Raw genomic sequence first — 21,749 nt, 5'->3', positions numbered from 1 at the left:
AGAATGGTAAAGACCAGTAACTTCGGCGCTATATGCAATCATCAGACTCTCCCCATCTGCCCGTGTCGTTCAAACACAGGAACATATATTGGTGTAAAAGTATAACAAAAGTGCACTTTTTCCATCGCCTTTTCCTGTAAGAAGCAATGTACACACTTCTCTCTATGCTGTGGTTTCTATTACACACCTGAAAGAAAGAGACAATACATATGAACATATCCAGCATACAGCAACATGCGAAGACTGGCAGGAACACTCAATAAAACTGAATAAAAAGAAAATCAAGTGACGGTGAGATACGAAGAAGGCAGCTTCGCCAGCGTCTGTGTGTCAGAACCGGGTGGGGGGGCGTTAGTATGCATCGTGGTACAACGCAGAGGTATATCGCGTCTGTATTCTGTTTCTTTTGTACTCCAGGGCATGCAGAGGAGAGAATGGTAAAGAGCAGTAAGTTCGGCGCTATATGCAATCATCAGACACTCCCCATCTGCCCGTTGTTTTGTTATACTTTTCAATACTTTTTATACTGCTGAAATGGGCATGCTCAAAAAATACACGTGTAATGCCACGAAAAGTGCACGCAGACACTTCATTTTGCAAACAAAACAAGTGCACTTTTATTCAAAACTACCTGTATAACCGAAGAAAAAAGAAAGCAAGTTACAGTAGGCGGTTGATACGACAGCTTGCATGGTGCAATGCTAAGAAGTGCTGATTTTCATTTCGTGCTATATAAAATCATCACATTCAAATATTAACAGTTCCACACACCCAAGGACCGTCCTTCCTACATTTACGACACGTGTACTTGTTGCGTGTACACACCTCTCTGTGCTATGGTTTCTATTACACTGAATGAGCACCTGACACTGTACTTTCTTCCCTTGGGGAAGGTCCCGCATCAGAGAATTTCCAGTTCCTGCATAAATTCACACCCGATCTGACGTTGGTAGTTTTCAAATAATATTGCATTCGTGCGATGATATTTTCACATGTATTGTCTCTTTCTTTCAGGTGTGTAATAGAAACCACAGCATAGAGAGAAGTGTGTACATTGCTTCTTACAGGAAAAGGCGATGGAAAAGTGCACTTGAATAAAAGTGCACTTTTGTTATACTTTTACACCAATATATGTTCCTGTGTTTGAATGACACGGGCAGATGGGGAGTGTCTGATGATTGCATATAGCGCGGTTACTGGTCTTTACCATTCTTTCCTCTGCATGTCCTGGAGTACAAAAGAAACAGCATACAGCAACATGCGGGGACTGGCAGGAACACTCAATAAAACTGAATAAAAAAAAAAAATCAAGTGACAGTGAGATACGAAGAAGGCAGCTTTGCCAGCGTTTGTGTGTCAGAACCGGGGGGGGGTTTGGCATTAGTATGCATCGTGGTACACTGCAGAGCTATAGCGCGTCTTTAGTGAAAACAGCCGTGTCAGATGGGGTTGTATGGATTGATTCTGAACGCGACTGAGCGAATGAAAAGTGAATTAAAAAAAAAAAAAAGCTAACTTTTACAAGGATCATAAATTGCACCGGCTGTTACAGACTGAAATCAAATGTATGCTTTTATTCTAAAACAGTAAGACTAAAAGCAGTTTACTTCTCAAAACGGAGGGGCGCAGGATCGAACTCATGACCTTTTAATTCCCAAGCAGGGGCTGAGTCTATTGAACCACAGAGGCAGTTACAATAAACTGCTGTCAATGTCGCATGTTAAGTCGGCTTTTTGTTTCTGCAGTTATATTTTCAAACTAGCAGAATACCCGCGCTTCGCAGCGGAGAAGTAGTGTGTTAAAGAAGTTATGAAAAAGAAAAGCAAACATTTTAAAAATAACGTAAGATGATTGTTAATGTAATTGTTTTGTCATTGATATGAGTGTTGCTGGCATATATATATATATATATATATATATATATATATATATATATATATATATATATATATATACATATATATACATATATATACATATAAACATATATATACATATATATATATACATCTATACACATATATATACAGTTATATATATATATATATACACATACTGTATATATACACACATATATATATACATACTGTATATACAACATATACATATCTACATATATACTGTACTAGCAAAATACCAAGGCCAGCGTGAAATACCCGTGGATTAAATAAAACCTACACAATAACTATAAAAATCGTAATAAATGAACAATGAAACAGCGGAGAACCCGTGGATTAAATGAAAAGGCTGCTTCGTTGGCGAAGCAAGGAAAAAGGACTTTCTTATATATCGTTCGTTTATAAAACAGTGCAGAAGCTCTGAGAAAGCTGCTTCCTTCGCAAAGTAAGGAAACGACTGAAGAGACGGCAAGGCAGCTGAAGCGCTGCATTATGGGATCTGTAGTTTATTGTGTTACCAGTGCTTCATATCCCGGGCCATTAATAACAATAATACAGTATATAAAATGATCTCGCGGGCAAGATATAATTACACGCCGGGCCGGATGTGGCCTGCGGGCCTTGACTTTGACACATATGGAGTAAATAGAACTTGAAAAGATATATTTTTTCAAATGTGATCGCGCAATTCAGATAGAGTTGACGCGCACTACAGCCTGCATGCCTCAATAAGTCATCCTCCCCTCGCTCTTACTTTTTTACCGTTTATCTAATGAATACACTGAGTATGGCTTTACCAAAACAATCATTGATGGCGAATAAAGTATCCATTATTCGAGTATGTAGAGCGGGATGTATATATACATATATATATATATACCCGTGTATCGCAGCGGAGAAGAAGTGTGTTAAAAAGCTAGAAAAAGAAAAGGGAACATTTTAAAAATAACGTAACATGACTGTCAATATACAGTATTTGTTTTGTGAGTGTTACTGAGTGTTGCTGTCATCAAGGATTTGATTATCATTATTTCTTTCAATCAGGTTCGTATTTGTAGGATGTGTTGTGTTCAAGTTACATTCCGTGTTTGTCAATCGTTCTAAAGATGACAGGTTTCATTCATCGATTCGTTTTTTACTGCATCAATAAACAGCTCGTCTTCTTCTTTATCCGAGACCTGACACACTGCATGCACGGGTTTTTTTACACTGTCTTCCTTTAGCGGGACATTGACTTTTTCCAACGTGTGCTTTGTTTCCGCAGTATCTGGATTTATGAATATGCTTGTAAGTATCAGACGCTTCATATTTTTTGCTGCCTTTTCAATTGTGTAATTCGTTTTTGTTCAGCGCTCTTTGGAACTGTTGCCTTTTATCTGTGCACTCGCCAGTTCACGTGAGCCGCCGGTGTACATGCATCGAAGGTTCCCAGCTGTGCTGGTGCCATCTCGTGCTATGTCCATGGCTGTATTTAATGTTACCTTAGTCCTGGCACTTAAAACTTTCTCTCGCAGTTTCGCTGAGTTTGTACGAAACACCACCCTGACCATCTCATCTTCCTCTGCATAAGGACAGTCCTTCACCCGTGAATATTTACCCGTGGCAGTTTGCTATTGGATTGCCGCTGACGGACGGCCTTATATGGGCAGGCACTAAATTACAAACGCCAGCGGCAGCCTGTCTATGAACTTAATTTAAAGTGTAGGTTTACATCGTGCTTTGTTTCCGAAGTAGCAGAACTCATGAATATGGTTGTATATGTCACTCGCTCGCTTCTTATTGTTTCGCTGCCTTCTCAATTATATAATGCATGTTTTCTTCAGCGCTTTTTGAGGTCTTCCTGGTTTTCTATGTACTGCGTGATTACGTGGGAGGCGTGATGAGCTCATCTCCATTACAGTAAATGGAGAAAAACAGCTTCCAGTTATGACCATTATGCGTAGAATTTCGATATAAAACCTGCCCAACTTTTGTAAGTAAGCTGTAAGGAATGAGTCTGCCAAATTTCAGCCTTCCACCCACACGGGAAGTTGGAGAATTAGTGATGAGTGAGTGAGTGAGTGAGTGAGTGAGTGAGTGAGTGAGGGCTTTGCCTTTTATTAGTATAGATAAAAGCGCAATTGTGGTATTCTTGTGAAAATGTTTCTTTGCTATTTGGACTTCAGGCTTCATACATTATATAGTTTATGGCTACATTTTGTCATCTACTACTAGAATATAAAAAAAAAGTTTCTGTTTTAACAATGTGTTGACACAGATTACTGTAGAAACGGAACAGACATGAAATGCCTGTGTTCCAAATAACGATCTATTATTTCCAGTCTAAAGCTCCACTTCACTCCCAGATACTCAATCAAGGCATGAGCTGAGAGAAGTTCATGCACGTTCTAAATTTGTGGGGGGATGGAATAGCCGACTGCTCCAAGCTTCTCTTTATCAGCACATTTAAAAGACAAAGGGCGCTGGCGGAGAGGTGTGAAGGGATTTAAGAAGCAATTTAAGGTGGGATGGAATTACGAGTTTTTTCGTAGGCTCTGGTAATTCTAGTGTTAAGAAAATAAACGCTTATTTACAAACCCACTTTGCACAGCCATTTCATATACTGTGTTGTGATTTTTCTCCTCTTATTTTTCTTTACCAAATCAAAAAAAAAAAAAGATTTTATGTGGTACTTTACGTACTATGAAAAGAGGAGGTTTTTTGGTAATTAAGTACTTTTGATTAATACTATATTTTACAAATGGCATTTTAAATTTCATGTCTTTTTTTTGCTTTTTACACTTAGATTGAATAAGCGTTTTTCTCGATTTATTAATTATTCCCTTAATTTTTTTTTTTACTTCGCTGTGTTTAAATCGAGTAAACCCAGTTCTGTTCTGTACAATTCATATTGCTTTTTAACTGCATTTTCAAATAACATGAAAATGATTCATCTAAGTGTTTAACTGTAACACTGTGAATTTGACAAATAGTAACCCACTTTAAACAGTGTAAAAGTGTTATTTTTCTCACAGTTTTAACATACCTCAATAATTGAAACAAATCACTTAGCCAAGTATTAACCATTTTCTTTTGGTAGGTGTCAGTTATTGGAAATGTTTGAGCAATTGTTGGTAGTTAGACAAGAATGTCCTCTGCCTTTATGTGCTAATTGTGGTTGAGTTAGTAGTAGATGTCAGTGCGGAGGTAAAACTTTAATATTGGTATATTGCGCTGATTAACTGTATGAGCCAGAAGAAAAGCTGTGTCACAAACTTCAAGTATTTAAAATGAAGCTCTGTTTAAAATTGATAGATTTGGCTTTTAAAGAAATAAATATACACATAAACACACTCGCACACCAGAATAATTAAAATGGAAGAAACAGAGAAAATGTCTGACTTGGCAATGGTGTAAGGCATTATGCAGACATATTGTTGTTGGTATAAATGAGCCACAGTAATGTTTCTTGACACATGTCTGCTGAATAATTTGTTGGCTGGAAATACTCAGTGTTATTGTGTCAGAGAGAGGATACATGTCATTGTTCATAATGGCACTCAGTTTTGTTTTAATTTTCTCCTCCTCTTCTAACTCCAGGGAGCCCAGGGTGCATCCCATAACTGAGCTTGCCAGTTTAATTAGCTTATTGATTTGGTGGGCTTCTCTTAAAGTGATGTTACCAGCCTAGCACACCAAAGAAAATCACACTGGCCATCACATAGTTATAGAAGAAGTAAAAGATGTTGCTTCCAACATTAAAGGAACTTGGTCTCCTAAGAAAAAAGAAACTACTCTGGCTTTTCTTTTATAGCTCCTCTGTCTACCAAGACCAGCCCAACTTGTCGTTGCCGTGGACCCCTAAGTACTTGTTGATGTACACCCCCACCACATCCACTTGCTGAATAGGGACAGGATGTAGAGGCTGTTTGGTGTGGCAAAAGTCAATGACCAGTTTCTTGGTGGTGTTGATGTTTAGTTGCAGACAGTTCTTACTGAACCAAGAAAGAGTTCTCCACCTGACTCCTATACTCTCTCTCATCCTCCTTATCAACACACGCCATAAATACAGAGTCATCTGAAGATTTATGCAAGTGACATGACCTGGTATGAACATGAACATGGTATTTATTTATAGTCTAAGGTGTACAGAGTGAAGAGAAAAGAAGACAGGATTGTCCCATGTGGTACTCCAGTTTTGCTCACATCCATAGAGACACAGTCCTTGAGCCTCACAAACTGCAGTCTGTTTGACAGATCATCCATTATGCAGGACACCACAGGCTCATTCACCTGCATTTCTAACCCCTTATGTCAAACTAAAAAGACCTGTCCATTAACTTAGGGTCGTAACTTTAGAACAGTCTTGATATGAAATCTAAAGATGACAGAAATTCCCCAATAGAAACATGTTTTCTGTCATTCATATCTCTTTCAAGAACTCTCAGCATAATATTTTTGAATACAGGTTTTTGAGAAAGGTAATACTGCATGTTTTGTTTTAAATGAAGATATTGCTAATTTAAAGCAGAAAGTACTTTTTCTGCTTTTTGTGAGTATACTGTTAAACAGATATGAAGTAAGATGTCTATTTTGTATAGGTTGGATCGCCATATTGGGAGCGCTGTGGCTGCTAGTTCTAGTTGACGTTCAAGATTTTGAGATTATTTTACACAGAGTGGAATGGGCTACACTTCTTTTCTTTGCTGCTCTCTTTGTTCTGATGGAGGTAAGATTTTTAATTTGCCATCTGTATTATTGTTGTGTTACTTTAATAAGTAGTAAAAAATGTTTATTGTAAAATGATAAACTGAATTTATTAAAAATTACTTATGTATGTAATTATTTGGTAAAATAAGGGCTGTAACTGCTACTACAATGCATTCTCTAAAGAATGTAGTTTTAGAGCAGTAATGCTACAATTTTAGAATACAAGGGTACTTTAACTTAAATCCTTAAAATGAATTTGCACTACATCAATCTCCACATGGGAAAAACTCATAAAGGTAGCGGCAGCATTTGCAAAGTCTTTGTCACCCTAGCTCTTCAGACACAGGGATGGGGAAATAGGATTCTGCAAACATAAGGCTACAAAGTTTGTTGTATAATTGAATAGTCATTTAAAGGAGCTAGGTCATGTAAGGTTTCAGAATAGACCTTCAGAAATCGGGAATAGATTATTATAGCGTTAAAACAAACTCTAAATAAAACTTAGTATGTCTAAATTGCCTTTAGAAAGTATTTGCCCCTTGAAATGTTTTTCATGGTTTGTTCCAGTTACAGCACTGGATTTTAACCCACTGAAAATTGTATTCTCCTTAATTCAACAAATTTATAAATGTAATTTCTTGTTTTAATTAAGAAAAATATCCTGTCCAACTAGGCCAAACGTTTTACATTATTGGAAGAAATTTCAACTGTTTGTCTTCCTAGGTATGTCTGTGTGAGCTTTATACATTTAGATTTCATTTTTGCCCGTGCTTCAGGTCTGACAAATTAGGTGGAAAATGTCCATAGATATCAATTTTCAGGTAATGCCACAGGTTTTCAATTGGATTAAATCTGGAATATGGTTGGACAACCCCCAGTTGATAATAAAGGTTTGTCAGGGGTGTGTTCTTGCTCCTACTCTGTTCAGTGCTTGTATGGACTGGGTGTTGGGCAGGGTTGTGGGGTCCAGCGACTGTGGGGCATCTGTTGAAAAAGAGAGATTCACTGATCTTGACTTTGCTGATGATGCTGTGATGTTCGTGGAGTCAATGGAGGTTCTGATCGAGGCTCTCGAGGGACTGAGTGAGGAGTTTGAGTTTCTGGTCTTGTGAGTTTCTGGGATAAAAACCAAGATCCAGGCTTTTAATGACTTCTTGTACACAGCCATCAGCAGTGTGTCTTTCTGTGGAGAGAGTGTCAACCTTGTTGAGAGGTTTACTTACTTCAGCAATGACATTCAGTTCTCTGGTGACTCTTCCTATGAAGTCAGTAGATGGATTGGGAGACCATGGGTCAGTCATGAGGTCGCCTGAAAGGGGTTTGTGGTGCTACCAGTATTTTTGCAAACAGATGATGGTCCCCGTCTTTGAGTCCTGGTGCTTCCTGTTTTGCCATATGGTTGCAAGACATGGGCACTATCCCATGACCTGAGATGAAGACTGCACTCCTTCGGTACTGTCTCTTTGGAAAATTCTTGGGTATCACTGATTTTACTTTGTGTTGAATGAGCGGTTGCTCATGACCTGCATTGTGAGGGAGTGTCAGTTACGGCACTACAGCCATGTGGATTCACCGAGGGTGATCTGGCTCCCAGGATCCTCATCGCTGAGGACCTGAGCAGCTGGACCAGGCCAAAGGGATGCCCATGTAACACCTGGCTGCAGCAAATAGATATGGGCATTGCTGGAGGGTTGGACTGGGCCACGTGCCTGCCTGGGGGGGTGCCAAACAGGATCCTGAGCTGTTGTGTCATGTAATGGGTGCAGCAAGGCACCGAACCAGTGCATGCTCCTCAACTTGACCTGACCTGTAGAATGCTTTTGTTCAGCTTCATGATTTTTCCCCTAAACTCAGATACCTGGATGCCAAGTAGGTTTTTCTTCAAGGATTTGCCTATTTGTCTCCATCCGTGTTCTTCTGGATAGCTACAAGATTTTTAGTTTGTCCTACTGAAAAGCACACATGGAACATGAAGCTGCCACCCTCATGCTTAAAAGGAGGGATGGTGTAACCTAGGGCCAGACACAATTCTTTGTTTTTAAGACAAAAAGCTGAACTTTATTGTGATCAGACCACTACACTTTTTTTTTTTCAAAGGTTTCAGATTTGTCCCAGGACTTCAATGAAACACCAGAAATGACTTAATGTTGGATTTTTTAAGAAGTGTCTTCATTTAAGTCACTCTCCCAAACAGGCTGAATCTGTAAACTGTGAAAAAGAGTTCTCTCATTTCAGTCAAAAAGTCATCCAACTCTGTCAGTGTTGTAACTTGTCTCCAGTTCACTTCACTGATAATTTCCCTTGTCCAGTTGCTCGATTTGATTGGGCTTCCTGATGTTTGTTGTAAACCAATAGTGAACTATTCTAAATTCTTTATAATGCTAAAATTAAACTATTTCTACAGGAGTCAAAAATCCAATTTAATATTAATTTGACACAGCAAGAAATTATCTGTTGGTGGAGGGATGTGTGTGTTAGTGTAATCTAATAAGTCTGAAAGCCATTGAAGATTCTATTGAATTGGTGTAATGCAGATCTATGTGTGGGTACTACTAAGCATTTAGTGAGCAGTTTTTAGAAATACAGTACTAAGCTTGAAGTTGGAATTTGATTGTAATACTACTATAAACAATGTCCCTGTTGTTGATGATCTACTCAGAGGTCTGCTTGTATTGTTAACTTCCACATCATTTTAAGGTGAATGGGCAGAGCCACTATGTACATTTACTTAATTTTGACCACTTAATCCTACATATAACTACATTCTCCAAGTTAAATTGTGTAGCTCGTTAATTATATGTGACCAATGGAATAGTGAAAAGTTTGTGGGCTTCCAGGAAAATTGGTGGTTAGGCCAATCTACCTACTGGTGGTGCATGGGGGATGATGCGTTTCAAACCTGTCTGTCCCTCCACTAAAGTCAGAAACTATTCAATGAATGGAATTATCCATCCAACTAGCCATCCATTATCTAACCTACTACAGCCTAACTACAGGGTCATGGGGGTCTGCTGGAGCCCATCCCAGCCAAAACAGGATTCAAGGCAGGAAACAAACCCCGGGCAGGGTGCCAGACCACCGCAGAATGGAATTATGGAGACCAAATTTAATCGAACTTGTGTTCCAAAATACAAATAACTAAAGTGACATTAACACAGTGTAGCAGTTAACAGGCTTGTCCTAAAGGTGTGTGAGTCTGGATGCCTGACTGGAAGCGACCTGTCACACAGGTACACAGAGTGATGCATTCTACAAATATCAGATCGGTTCACACTACATCCTAAGAACTAAGTAAGATTGGAAACTTTCAAAGTACAGAACAAATAGCAGCCCCTGGCAAAAGATAACAGCTAGTCTTTGGTGGATCACACACCGAGAGAGAAAAAAGAGCGCAACAGTGAGTGAGAAGGATGTTTAGATATCCTAGCCATGCTATGCAGTTGAGAAGCAGCATAAGAGTAGATGTACGAGTTGTGTGTTTATGAGGTGTTTCACATTGCACATAACAGCAGCAAAGTGTGACTTGTGAAGTTAAACTTCCTGATATACTCTGAGATGGTTTATCAGTATTAAATATACATACCCATTGTTGGGCTTAACTGCTGTTCAGTGTTTAATACTCAGTTGTCACTACAGTATTAACAATTACACACTTTGTGTTATTTACTGATTTAAGTTCAAATACTGCATGTCATTTCTTCTACCTGGGCCTGGCAGGTTGCATGGTACATTTATTAATCGGGTCATATTTATCTTCAATGGGAAGAGTACTGAAACTTTTTTGCACTGATTGAGTGAGGGCAGAGGTGATCATGAGACTGTCAAGAATGAAAGGTGTGTGCTGGAAGTAATTACCTGATAAGGGCAAAAAGACTGCATCATCTATAAAAAGTAGAGATGCAACCTTCAGTTTTATAGGATATAAGAAATACCTAAAGGGAGTCCCACACACAAATTTAAGTTGTTCTAATTTTAACACTAATTCTGCAAATACAGCTCTCTGCATCTCCCTCTTTCTCTCTGTGTAAACAGCAGGACTCTGTGGCAAGGAGCAAAGGCCATTGAACCCTTTACTCTTTCAGCACCTTTTACAAGATTATACAGGATACTGTTAATTTTGGCCAGTCCTCTTTCCAGATGTTTTGTGAACATGGATAACTCTCACAAACATTAAACTATTTGTACAATACAGTTTAACAGACAGTAAATTATACACATTTTTCCTTCTGAATCTGAGGTATGGAATTTGGCTAGCATCTGTGTTCTAAACTGCTAATAAAATTAAAGGAACACTTAGAAATACATCAGGTCTCAATGGAAAAAAATCCAGCTGGATATCTATACTGATATGGACTGGGCAATGTGTTAGGAACGAAAGGATGCCACATCGTTTGATGTAAATGAAAATGATCAACCTACAGAGGGCTGAATTCAAAGACACCCCCGAAAATCAAAGTGAAAAGATGATGCGGCAGGCTAGTCCATTTTGCAGAAATGTCATTGTATCAACTCAAAATCATACTCAGTAGTTTGTATGGCCCCCATTTGCTTCTATGCATGCCTGACATCAGGGCATGTTCCTAATGAGACGGATGGTGTCCTGGGGGATCTCCTCCCAGATCTGGACCAGGGCATCACTGAGCTCCTGGACAGTCTGAGGTGCAACCTGGCAGCTTCTGATGGACTGAAACATAATGTCCCAGAGGTGTTCTATTGGCTTTAGATCAGGTGAGCATGGGGGTCAGTCAATGATATCAATTCCGTCATCCTCCAGGAACTGTCTGCATACTCTCGCCACATGATGCCGGGCATTGTCGTGCACCAGGAGGAACCCAGGACCCACTGCATCAGCATAGGGTCTGACAATGGGTCCAAGGACTTCATCCCGATACCTAATGGCAGTCAAGGTGCCGTTGTCTAGCCTGTAGAAGTCTGTGCATCCCACCATGGATATGCCTCCCCAGACCATCACTGACTCACCACCAACCTGGTCGTGCTAAACGATGTTACAGGCAGCATAATGTTCTCCACGGCTTCTCCAGACCTGCTCTCATCTGTGAAAAGCACAGGGCGCCAGTAGTGGACTTGACAATTCTGGTATTCTAAGGCAAATGCCAATCGAGCTCCACAGTGCTGGGCAGTAAGCACAGGGCCCACTAGAGGACGTAGAACCCTTAGGCCACCCTCATGAAGTCTGTTTCTGATTGTTTGGTCAGAGACATTCACACCAGTGGCCTGCTGGAGACCATTATGTAGGGCTCTGGCAATGCTCGTCCTGTTCCTCCTTGCCCAAAGGAGCAGATACCAGTCCTGCCGGTCGTGTCATAAAATGATTTCTTCAAAACGTCGAATGTTATTTATTTGGCACGGACATGCTCAAAAAATACATGTATAATGCCACAAAAAGTGCATGCAGATATGTCTGTGCCAAATAAATAACATTCGACATTTTGAAGAAATCATTTTATGACACGATTTACATTTATTTATTTACTTACTTACTTGCTAAAGCCTAAAGTCACAAGTAGTGTGCAGAGGGCATGCTCAAAAATGTGTGTAATGCCACGAAAAGTGCCTGCTGACACTTTAGTATGCAAGCAATGGTATGTGCATTCCGATGTAAAAGGGAGCCGAGTTTACCTCTGTTACAGCGCGTCTATGTGAAAACAGCAGTGTCAGATGCGGGAGTGGGGTGTGTTTGGGCTCGTGAACACGGGTGAGGTAATAAAACTGACTAAAAAAAAAAAAAAAACAAAGCTAACCTTTACAAGTATCATAAATTACACTGGCTGTTACAGACTGAAATCAAATGTATGTTTTTATTCTATAATAGTAAGACTAGGAGCAGTTTACTTCTCAAAAAAGAGTGGTGCAGGATCGAACTCACGACCTTTTGATTCCCAGTCAGCAGCTGATTCTATTGCGCCACAGAGGCAGTCATAATAAACAAATGTCAATGTCGCATATTAAGGCGGCTTTTTGTTTCTGCAGTTATATTTTTGAATAAAAGCGCAGTTGTTGTGTTAGATTTTTATCTTTTGTGAAAGTATTTCTTTGATACTTCAGGCTTCATACATTATATAGTTTATGCCTACATTTTGTCATCTACTAGTAGAATATAAAAAACGTTTCTGTTTTAACAATGTGTTTACACAGATTACTGTAGAGACGGAACAGACATGAAATGCGTGTGTTCCAAACAACGATCTATTATTTCCACTCTAAAACTCCACTTCACTCCCAGAAAATCAATCAAGGCATGAGCTGAGAGAAGTTTGTGCACGTTCTAAATCGGTGGGGGGATGGAATAGCTGGCTGCTTGCAGCCTGATTTTTATCAGCACATTTAGATGACAAAAGACGCTGGTGGAGAGTTGTGAACGATTTTAAGAAGCGGTTTAAGGTGGGATGGATTTACGAGTTTTTTCGTAGGCTCTGGTAAATCTAGTGTTAATTATATTGCTTTATACCAGGCAGGCTGTTTTGACCTTCATAACCTTCCAGATCACACTCCTCAGCCACCCTGGAAAAGTCTGTTCGGGGGTTCTGGAGAGGAGGGTCAGTCAGATAGTCGAACCTCAGATTCAGGAGGAACAGTGTGGTTTTCATCCTGGTCGCGGAACAGTGGAACAGCACTACACCCTTAGCAGGGTCCTGGAGGGTGCATGGGAGTTTGCCCAACCAGTCTACATGTTTTTTTAACTTTTATGGACAGAATTTCTAGGTGCAGCCATGGTGGTGAGGGGGTCCGGTTTGGTGGACTCAGGAATGGGTCACTGCTTTTTGCAGATGATGTTGTCCTGTTTGCTTCATCAGGCCGTGATCTTCAGCTCTCTCTCAATCGGTTCCCAGCTAAATGTGAAGCGACTGGGATGGGAATCAGCACCTCCAAATCCGAGACCATGGTCCTCAGCCGGAAAAGGGTGGAGTGCCCTCTCAGGGTTGGGAGCAAGATCCTGCCCCAAGTGGAGGAGTTCAAGTATCTCGGGGTCTTGGTCACGAGTGAGGGAAGAATGGAGCATGAGATCAAAAGGTGGATCGGTGCGGCGTCCGCAGTGATGCAGGCTCTGCATCGGTCTGTCATGGTGAAAAAGGAGCTGAGCCATAAGGCAAAGCTCTCAATTTACCAGTCGATCTACGTTCCTACCCTCACCTATGGTCATGAGCTATGGGAAGTGACCGAAAGAACAAGATCGCGAATACAAGCGGCTGAAGTGAGTTTCCTCCGCAGGGTGTGTGAGCTTTCCCTTAAAGATAGGGTGAGAATCTGTCACCCGGGAGGGGCTCATAGTAGAGCCGCTGCTCCTCTGCATCGAGAGGAGTCAGATGAGGTGGCTCAGGCATCTAATTAGGATGACCCCTGGAAGCCTCCCTGGCGAGGTGTTCCGGGCACATCAAACTGGGAGGAGGCCCCAGGGAAAACCCAGGACACGCTGGAGGGACTGTCTCCTGGCTGGCCTGAGAGTGCCTCAGGATTCCCCCTAGAGATGGAAGTGGCCGGGGAGAGGGAAAGTCTGGGCATCTCTGCTCAAGCTACTGCCCCCGCGACCATACCTCAGATAAGCGGAAGAGGATGGATGGATGGACCTTCCGTGTGTCCCCAGTGTTCCACATGTGAGCACTGAAGAAAGCTTCACAGTAAGGGCTATGGAATCATAAGGCAGTGCCATTTTAAGCACTAAATCCAATGTTTATAAAATGGCAGCCTTAATTATTAGGTATAAAAAGTCAAAAGTTTCCTAAAATATAGGTAACGTAAAGCTGCATTGACATAACCTCTACTACATACTAGAGTTAATTTTCACTGTACACATGGCATAGAAATAACCATACATCTGCTTTGGCCTATCTTGTGGGAAACTTGAGAGCGAGACTGTTGATTAAGAAGTCTTGTTTGAGGGAAATTTTACACAAAATGAGTCAGATGTTACCTTATTTTATTTTTTTTTTAAATCTACTGCCAGAGGTTTTCTCCTTTTCCCTCAGAGTGAATTATACTCCACTCCTGAAGACCCAGATTCCACTCCCAATGTCTAATATGGTTGACTGTGTATCTCAAATACAAATTTCTGCTTGTATTTGATGAGCCACCTTGCCAGCTTCAAACCACTTCATGTTAAGACAACTACTTGGTGAAGCTTTTATGGGCCAAAACCACCCCCGGGCCTAGTTCCATGGGATGATGGATGAGGATTATTCTGAACTGTAATGAGTTTTTTTGAATTGCTTTTTGTCTGATCCCATCAATTAATTGAGGATATGACAATTGCTTATTGCCTCTAATGCTAGCCTATTGAGAATTAACAGAAAATAAAGTTGTCTATAAGTTGTTTTCTATTTTTAAGTTAAGACTTGGCCCGACAAAATGCAACATCATTATAGATGGTGAGATTATGAAACAGACTGGAAAAGTCTGTTTAAAATGTAGTAGAAAAGTGAAAGAGAACATGAAAGCTGAGGAGACTGTGGTCAGTCAATAGAAAGTGATTGTTAGTTGGGCATCAGTTTAGTACCTCTGCACTTGAAGAAGGAACTAAAGTTCAGTCTTGGAGGCTGCTTTTTATATCTCATTTGTAATTAAATCCTAAGCCCATATATGAACCTTTATGAAACTGAGCAGAAGCCCAGCCAAACCTGATCATTTTCTTGTGTGTTTAAAATAGTTGTAGTCCTTCATGTACTTGGAAGTAAATCATGTTCAGCCCCTTTTTACATTCTTGACCTGAGCCACTGAAGATTCGGGGTACAGACGCTGTCCACTGAATTGCACAATCACATTGTTTCAGTATATCTTTAGCAAATAACTGAATGAAAACTAAACTAACTAAACTAAAAACACTTTTTATTAATAATGTTTCTGTTACTGGATTGCATGCATCACACTCTTCTACCTTGCTGTGTGAATCCATTGTCGGACAACTGGATGTTTCACTATTGCTGATGAATATTCCTTGAAGTTTAACTTGAACAAACCCTACTGGTTAGAAGTACAAAAACTGAATTATAAATACAGTACAACTGATTGTTAGAATATATGCAATATTTCAGTCTAAAGGCCATCAATGGTGCACTACTGAAGTTAATATGAATCATGCCTTCTCTTCAGAAGTTCTGCTTTAAGTCATACAGCATTTCTTACTAATTTTTCCTGAAATAGCTTGATTGCCAGCTGCAATGATTCCTATTCAGTTCTAATTATAAAACATGAAAAATCTGAAATGCTGAATTATAATATTCTGCTTCAGAATGCCTCATTTTTTAAATTTTCATAATCTTTACCCAGTTCTAAACATTTTATATTACACAAATTTAGAATCTTTTTACTTGTATATATTCTGGTGCATGTTTATTGAAGATACCCAGAAGAGCATGAATTTGAGGCCATATTCAAAGATGTGACCGTTTTAGATTAAAGCCAAATATGAGGAAGTTATTTCTTCCCAGTCATATATAAAATATTTATTTATTTGCCATGTGAAATTGCATTCTAAAATGAAGCATATTTTATATAAAAAAAAAAAGTATAATGAAGCTAAAGGGTACTTGACTCCCAGTGTGATGAAAAGCTTTAAAACTTACTGAATATCTCCATTTTTCAAGCCAAAAATTTGGAGTATTGATCCACGTCTTCAGATTACACACAGAGTGAAAAATAACATATCTATGTCCTTTTAAGAAGGAAAAAAAAACTAAAACCAAACCATTCAGCCATTTTAAAAGGAGACCAGCTGTAGGCATTACTTGGCTACATTCATCATCTTCTGAGTAACCATTACAACCCTCTGGATTGTTAAAACACACATGCTTCAGTGCAATAGAATATTGAGCAGGTAAATAGACAGGGCTGCTTGTGCGGCGGTATGCACTGGTACACCGTACATGCATTTTTTTTTTAGAGGCAGAGTACCTAATATAAATGGCTGTGGTACATCATGCTATGATAGCACCCACCCTACTCCTCAAAGCAATATATGAATATTAGCATGCTTGAAACTCCAAGGAGAACCCCACCCTCCATTCTTCAACATACAGTAATATACTTTGAGTTCAAAACCTCAAGGGAATCCACCTCCCTACCCCATGTAATCAAGTGATATATGGATAGGCATCCATCTGGCTTATCCAGACTAGGGTCATGGTACAGCTGGAGTGTATCCTAGAAATCATAGGATGGACGCAAGGCAGGATCCATCCCATGGCAGGAGGCCAGGCCATTGCAAGGAGAACACACACCCATACCAGGGCCAATTTAGGAAAGCCAATTTGCAAGTTTAATTAGGGTGAAGTTTAGTAAATCCAGTACAGATGTTTTAACATAGGCAGAGGAAGCTTAGAGTGCCCTGGCCTGTTCAGATAGCATCATGCACAAAGCTGGTATCAACTAGGGCATGGATGTTTTGCAGGGTCCCTTGGCACAGATTCACATTTAAATCACAATTTTAAATATACTTGTCCTTGGGAATGTGAGAGGAAAATGAACATAAAAATATGAAGTATGGGCAAATTATGCATGATTGGACATGAGGGTTAAACTTGGAGGCTGGATCTGTGACAGTACTGCTAATCATTTCACCACAATGCTATCCACTTCTGATCTACAGTATAAGCTAAAAACAGCAATGAACTCGTACCACAGTATGTATTTGACAAAACGGCACACATGAAAATAACAAATCTTAGAAAACAGACAGATTTTCTTGTAAACCAAAACAATTTGTATTCTATCTGTTATTACAATAAAAATCAACTATTCTTTTCAGCATATTGCATTGAAGCCCTTTGTCTCACTCATAACACGCTTAGCAGAATAACTGACATTTATATAATTTAAAAAGAAGAAAGTGGAAAGCAGAATGTGTTATGTCATTTGCAGATGTCAGAATGATGGGAAAACAAGAAAACAAAATCTTCAGTTTTCATAGCCTATCAATGAGAATATTTGCAAAACTTTTTTTTTGTTTTGTTTTTTGGTGACCTCTTGCATCATACTATTTATAAGAAATAAATCAAGCCTTATAAGAACTAACTTTAAATTCAGTTGAATGTAAAGAATATTCAGGTAAATGTTGCTGCATTTTTAAAAAGAAAATTTTATTTTTTGGGTTATGTTGAGAATGCTTGTTTGTTTCATAACCTAGTTCCAGAGAAAAAAAGTACAATACATTATTTTAACTGTCATTTTTTTTTTTCTTTAACTTTTTTTTCCTCTCTTAAACTTGAATCATTCATATATATTTTAGGCACTGGCCCATTTGCAACTTATTGATTACATTGGGGAACAAACAGCAATTCTGATTAAGGTAAAAACACATTTTAATGTATTTGCTTGGCAGACGCTTTTATTCAAAGTGACTTACAAATGGGGTAAACATCAAGTAACAAGGATGTAATAACTAATAAATTTACAACCATGGATTACAATTAATAAAGCAATTAAACTTATCCTAAGGAAAAAATTTACCAATTATATAAAATGTCACAATGCAGAGTTTTTTTCTATCAATCAGACAGATATTCACAGCATAGATGTATTTTCGATTGCTTCTTAAATATAAGGTGAGACAAAGAAATAACTGGGCTTGGGGCTTTCCTGGAAAACCGTCTGGAGGTTGGCCAAATGTGAATCTATCCATCTATTCCATCTGCCTCATTCATGCTTCTGCAATATGTATTAACTATATTATTTTTGCTCCCCATACCAGGAAGTACCAGAAGACCAGCGTCTGACGTGTGCAATAATACTGGTAGTTTGGATTTCAGCTCTGGCATCCTCTGTAATTGACAATATACCTTTCACTGCCACAATGGTGAGTATTTTGGATTGCAGTTTATAAACACTCTTGAGAGTGAAAATTATGTGGGATAACTTTTTTTTTTTTTTTTAATTATTACTTGTAGCATTATTGTAAGAATCAAACTCAGTCTTGGACTTCAGGAAGATTTAAATGAACATTTGAGTGATTAACTCACTAAACTCCTCTAACTAATCAACCTTCAACTACTTGTATATTAAAACAGTGCATTTTTAACTTTGTCTATCCAGTACCTTTATAAACTCACAGCAAACCTCCTTAAACTGGACTTGTGTGAGCTGGCAGTAGAGTATCTAACCATCAAGATATCAAACCTGCTTAATCCAGACACAAAGCCAGTCTATCAGAGGGCAAGACAAGCACCAATCCAGGACATGCCACCAGTGCATAGCTTGCCATAGTTCTGCACAAGTCCAGTCAATTTACAGTTTGCAATTAACCTAATTTGCACATCTTTTGAATGATGTGAATGTGGAATGAGAAAATGGGAATACTTAGAAAAAGCCCACACAGACACAGGGACATAGTGCAGTTTCAACACTGACAGTGCTTAGGCTGGGAGTTCAACCCAGACCTCTGAAAATGTGATGCAGTGGCACTAATGACCGCAGTTCCACACTATGCTGGTAGTAGAACATATGTAATAATTCTTGTATTTTAGTTTTGTTTATAATGTGTGTTTTTATCTATTGTTCGGTGTCCTTGAGTGTTTAGAAAGGCACCTACAAATAAATAAAATGTGTTATTATTATTATTATTTATAAAAATACCTTGAGGTATGTCCCTTCATTCCAGAGTAGTACAGTACAAAATGGGTATTTGATAATACGTTGGTTGAATGTGTAAAATATTTGGATTGGCTAATGAAGTAATTGTTTAAAGGAAACCATTGGAAATTCAAGCAGTCTTTACACCTGCCATATTTATAGTTGCATTTAGGGGTACAGAACTGTTTTAAAAGGGAATGAAGATAGCATGGCAATATACAGTATTGGTTTAGCATGGTTTGAAGTAGCCAAGGGTCATGTGCTACTGGCACATAATCATACTTGTATAGCAAAGTTTAGTAGATTACAAAGCATTGTTTGTTTTCAAACTTGAACACAGTAGAACTCCAGTACTGCAAATGTTAAATAATTCATTTATTAACTCATTGGTAGTAATCCATTAATAATGCATCAAGAAAGCAATTCCATAAAAAATGTCCCTTTTAAAGCTGAGGCAGCACTACTCATGTAATATGTATTTTCGTGCTGATTGGTGTGTGTGATCTAGTGGGAGATTTGCTTTCCTATTGATAAGGCTGATCATGTGTTTCTTATTGCATTTTGAAATAATGGAAGTTAACTGCAAACTGTGCCGCCAAAGAGCAGTTTCTTAGAGTGATGGTGGTCTGTTATACATCTGAGAGTTTGCATGCTGTGAGTAACATGCTGTGAATGTGTGAGGCATATTGAATCTAAAAAGATGCAAACTAAAAATAACTGGCTTATTAATTAAACTGGGCAAAACCAACATACAGAATTATAGAAAATGTTGTATTGGTCATCACAGAAGTCAAATGGTATAATTTGGAAATCATTTGATCTTAAAAACTTTTCAATTATTTTGGTAGAAATTATCACTTAGACTATAAATGAGGCTTGCTTTTTTTTTTTTTGTAGAAAACTAATGTCGATATAATTAACAGTACAAATATCAGTCCTTTTCCAAAATACTTGATCTGTGGTTCAGTTCTTTGCTGGAGGGATGAGTGTATATTGTGTGAATATTCTCTCTGTGTTGATTCAGGTTAGTGCGCAGTTCTGTTCTCCCCCAGTTGACACTCCAGTGCTTTGCTCAAGCAAAAAAACAAAATTTAAATTTTTTACGTAATAAATTAGATTTTCATTTTGTTTGAACATGTTGGACAAAAGTCTTTGTTCTCAGATGAGGTATCCTTAGAATGGCTCACACATTTCAAAAAAATGTTTCCCATCTGGTAGAAATTATTCTATTTCCCTAATAATAATGGGTACAAGAAGGGGTAACAAACATAGTAATTCATGAATCAAAATTGCATATTTAAAGTAAATCGCAGAATTAGAAAACAATATGTTCAAGAAAACATGTTCAAGATAATGGTACATACATTTAGTACAATAATAATAACTAGCCAACCCGCGGCGTAGCATACGCCGCATAATCAAGCCGCTTTTTAAATGATTTTTAAGCACAGAGGAAAAAATAAACATTTAAAAAATCCGTAATTTAATAAACCACCAAGAAAAGTAACATTGTAACAATGCACGCTACGAAGCAACATACAATTGTTCGTGACTGAAAACCGGAGGAGCGCCTTCTCCTTCCAAATCTATGGACGGGGTTGCACGGCGCTCGTTCAGTACGCACTGCCCGCTTATGTGCCCGCCCCCAACTCCCTACCTGAGTCGCTTTTGTCTGTGTACAGTCCACACGCACCTGTGAGTCACGTTGACTGTTAATTTTCCAAACACCGCCTCAGTCGGTTTCCACGTTGACTTTTCATTGTTCTTTGCGGTTCTGGGTGCTTTTTTATATATAATCCACCAAGTCACCCGACCGGGGGGTGGGATGGGGTTACAAAGGGCAGGAACGTAATCAGTCCGAGTGTATGACCCACACGTACTGAGAATTTCTCGTTCGTGGGGAACAATCGCAAGCCACGGTCTAAATCACAAATGGGGTTCAACGGCTTACCCACGCCGGGTAGACACACATTGATCCATTCAGTGTAGCGCTCGTGCATTACCGAACATGCAAGTGCATCACAGACCTGTTAATGCTCAATCTCATGTGGCTGAAACCCACTTGTCCCTCTAAGAATTTGGACGCCGACCGCTGTTGGGTCCTGTAACTATTTAGCAGGCGTGAGTCTCGTTAGTTTTCGGAAATAAGCATCCAAATCGCTCCACTAAGTAAGAACTGCCATGCGTCTTTTTTGCGTCCAGGCACATGGGTAGGCAGTGTGAATGCGTAGAGAGCGAGGGTAGACGCGGGCCGGTGAAAAAGGAGTGTTGGTGGGCAGGAAAACATCTTCCGTGTTCCTGCAGGAGCATCTAAGAAGACGCATGTTTGTCGCGGATGCGAATTGCTGTATGTAGCGTGTAAAACAGTTTGCTATGGTGCAAGCGGTCATGCGTTGTAACCGAAAACTCGTAGACTGCTTACTTCATTGTGTTTTAACCTCAGTTGTAAATGATTGTTTTAACGATCCCATGAGATACCCCTCGCAAACCGTTTCACACGCTGCATATGGCGATTCACCTCCGTGAGAAACATGCCTCTATGAACAGTCAACGTAGCTCGGAGGTGCATGACATGAACATGGC

General features: G+C 39.2%; 1 protein-coding gene across 2 annotated transcripts in view; it reads left to right on the top strand.

The window, feature by feature from the left end:
* Positions 1-21,749, top strand: part of oca2 (oculocutaneous albinism II) — a 313,977-nt gene that overhangs the window by 212,441 nt on the left and 79,787 nt on the right. For both annotated transcript variants that reach the window (XM_039744702.1, XM_039744701.1), the window contains exons 19-21: positions 6,479-6,606; positions 17,827-17,886; positions 18,289-18,393. In XM_039744702.1, the coding sequence (XP_039600636.1) occupies positions 6,479-6,606; positions 17,827-17,886; positions 18,289-18,393 (293 nt within the window). The remainder of the gene's footprint in view (positions 1-6,478; positions 6,607-17,826; positions 17,887-18,288; positions 18,394-21,749) is intronic.

Source organism: Polypterus senegalus, chromosome 2 (genome assembly GCF_016835505.1).
Source record: "Polypterus senegalus isolate Bchr_013 chromosome 2, ASM1683550v1, whole genome shotgun sequence".
In the NCBI taxonomy this organism is placed as follows: domain Eukaryota; kingdom Metazoa; phylum Chordata; class Cladistia; order Polypteriformes; family Polypteridae; genus Polypterus; species Polypterus senegalus.
This window is presented reverse-complemented; position numbering and strand designations above follow the sequence as displayed.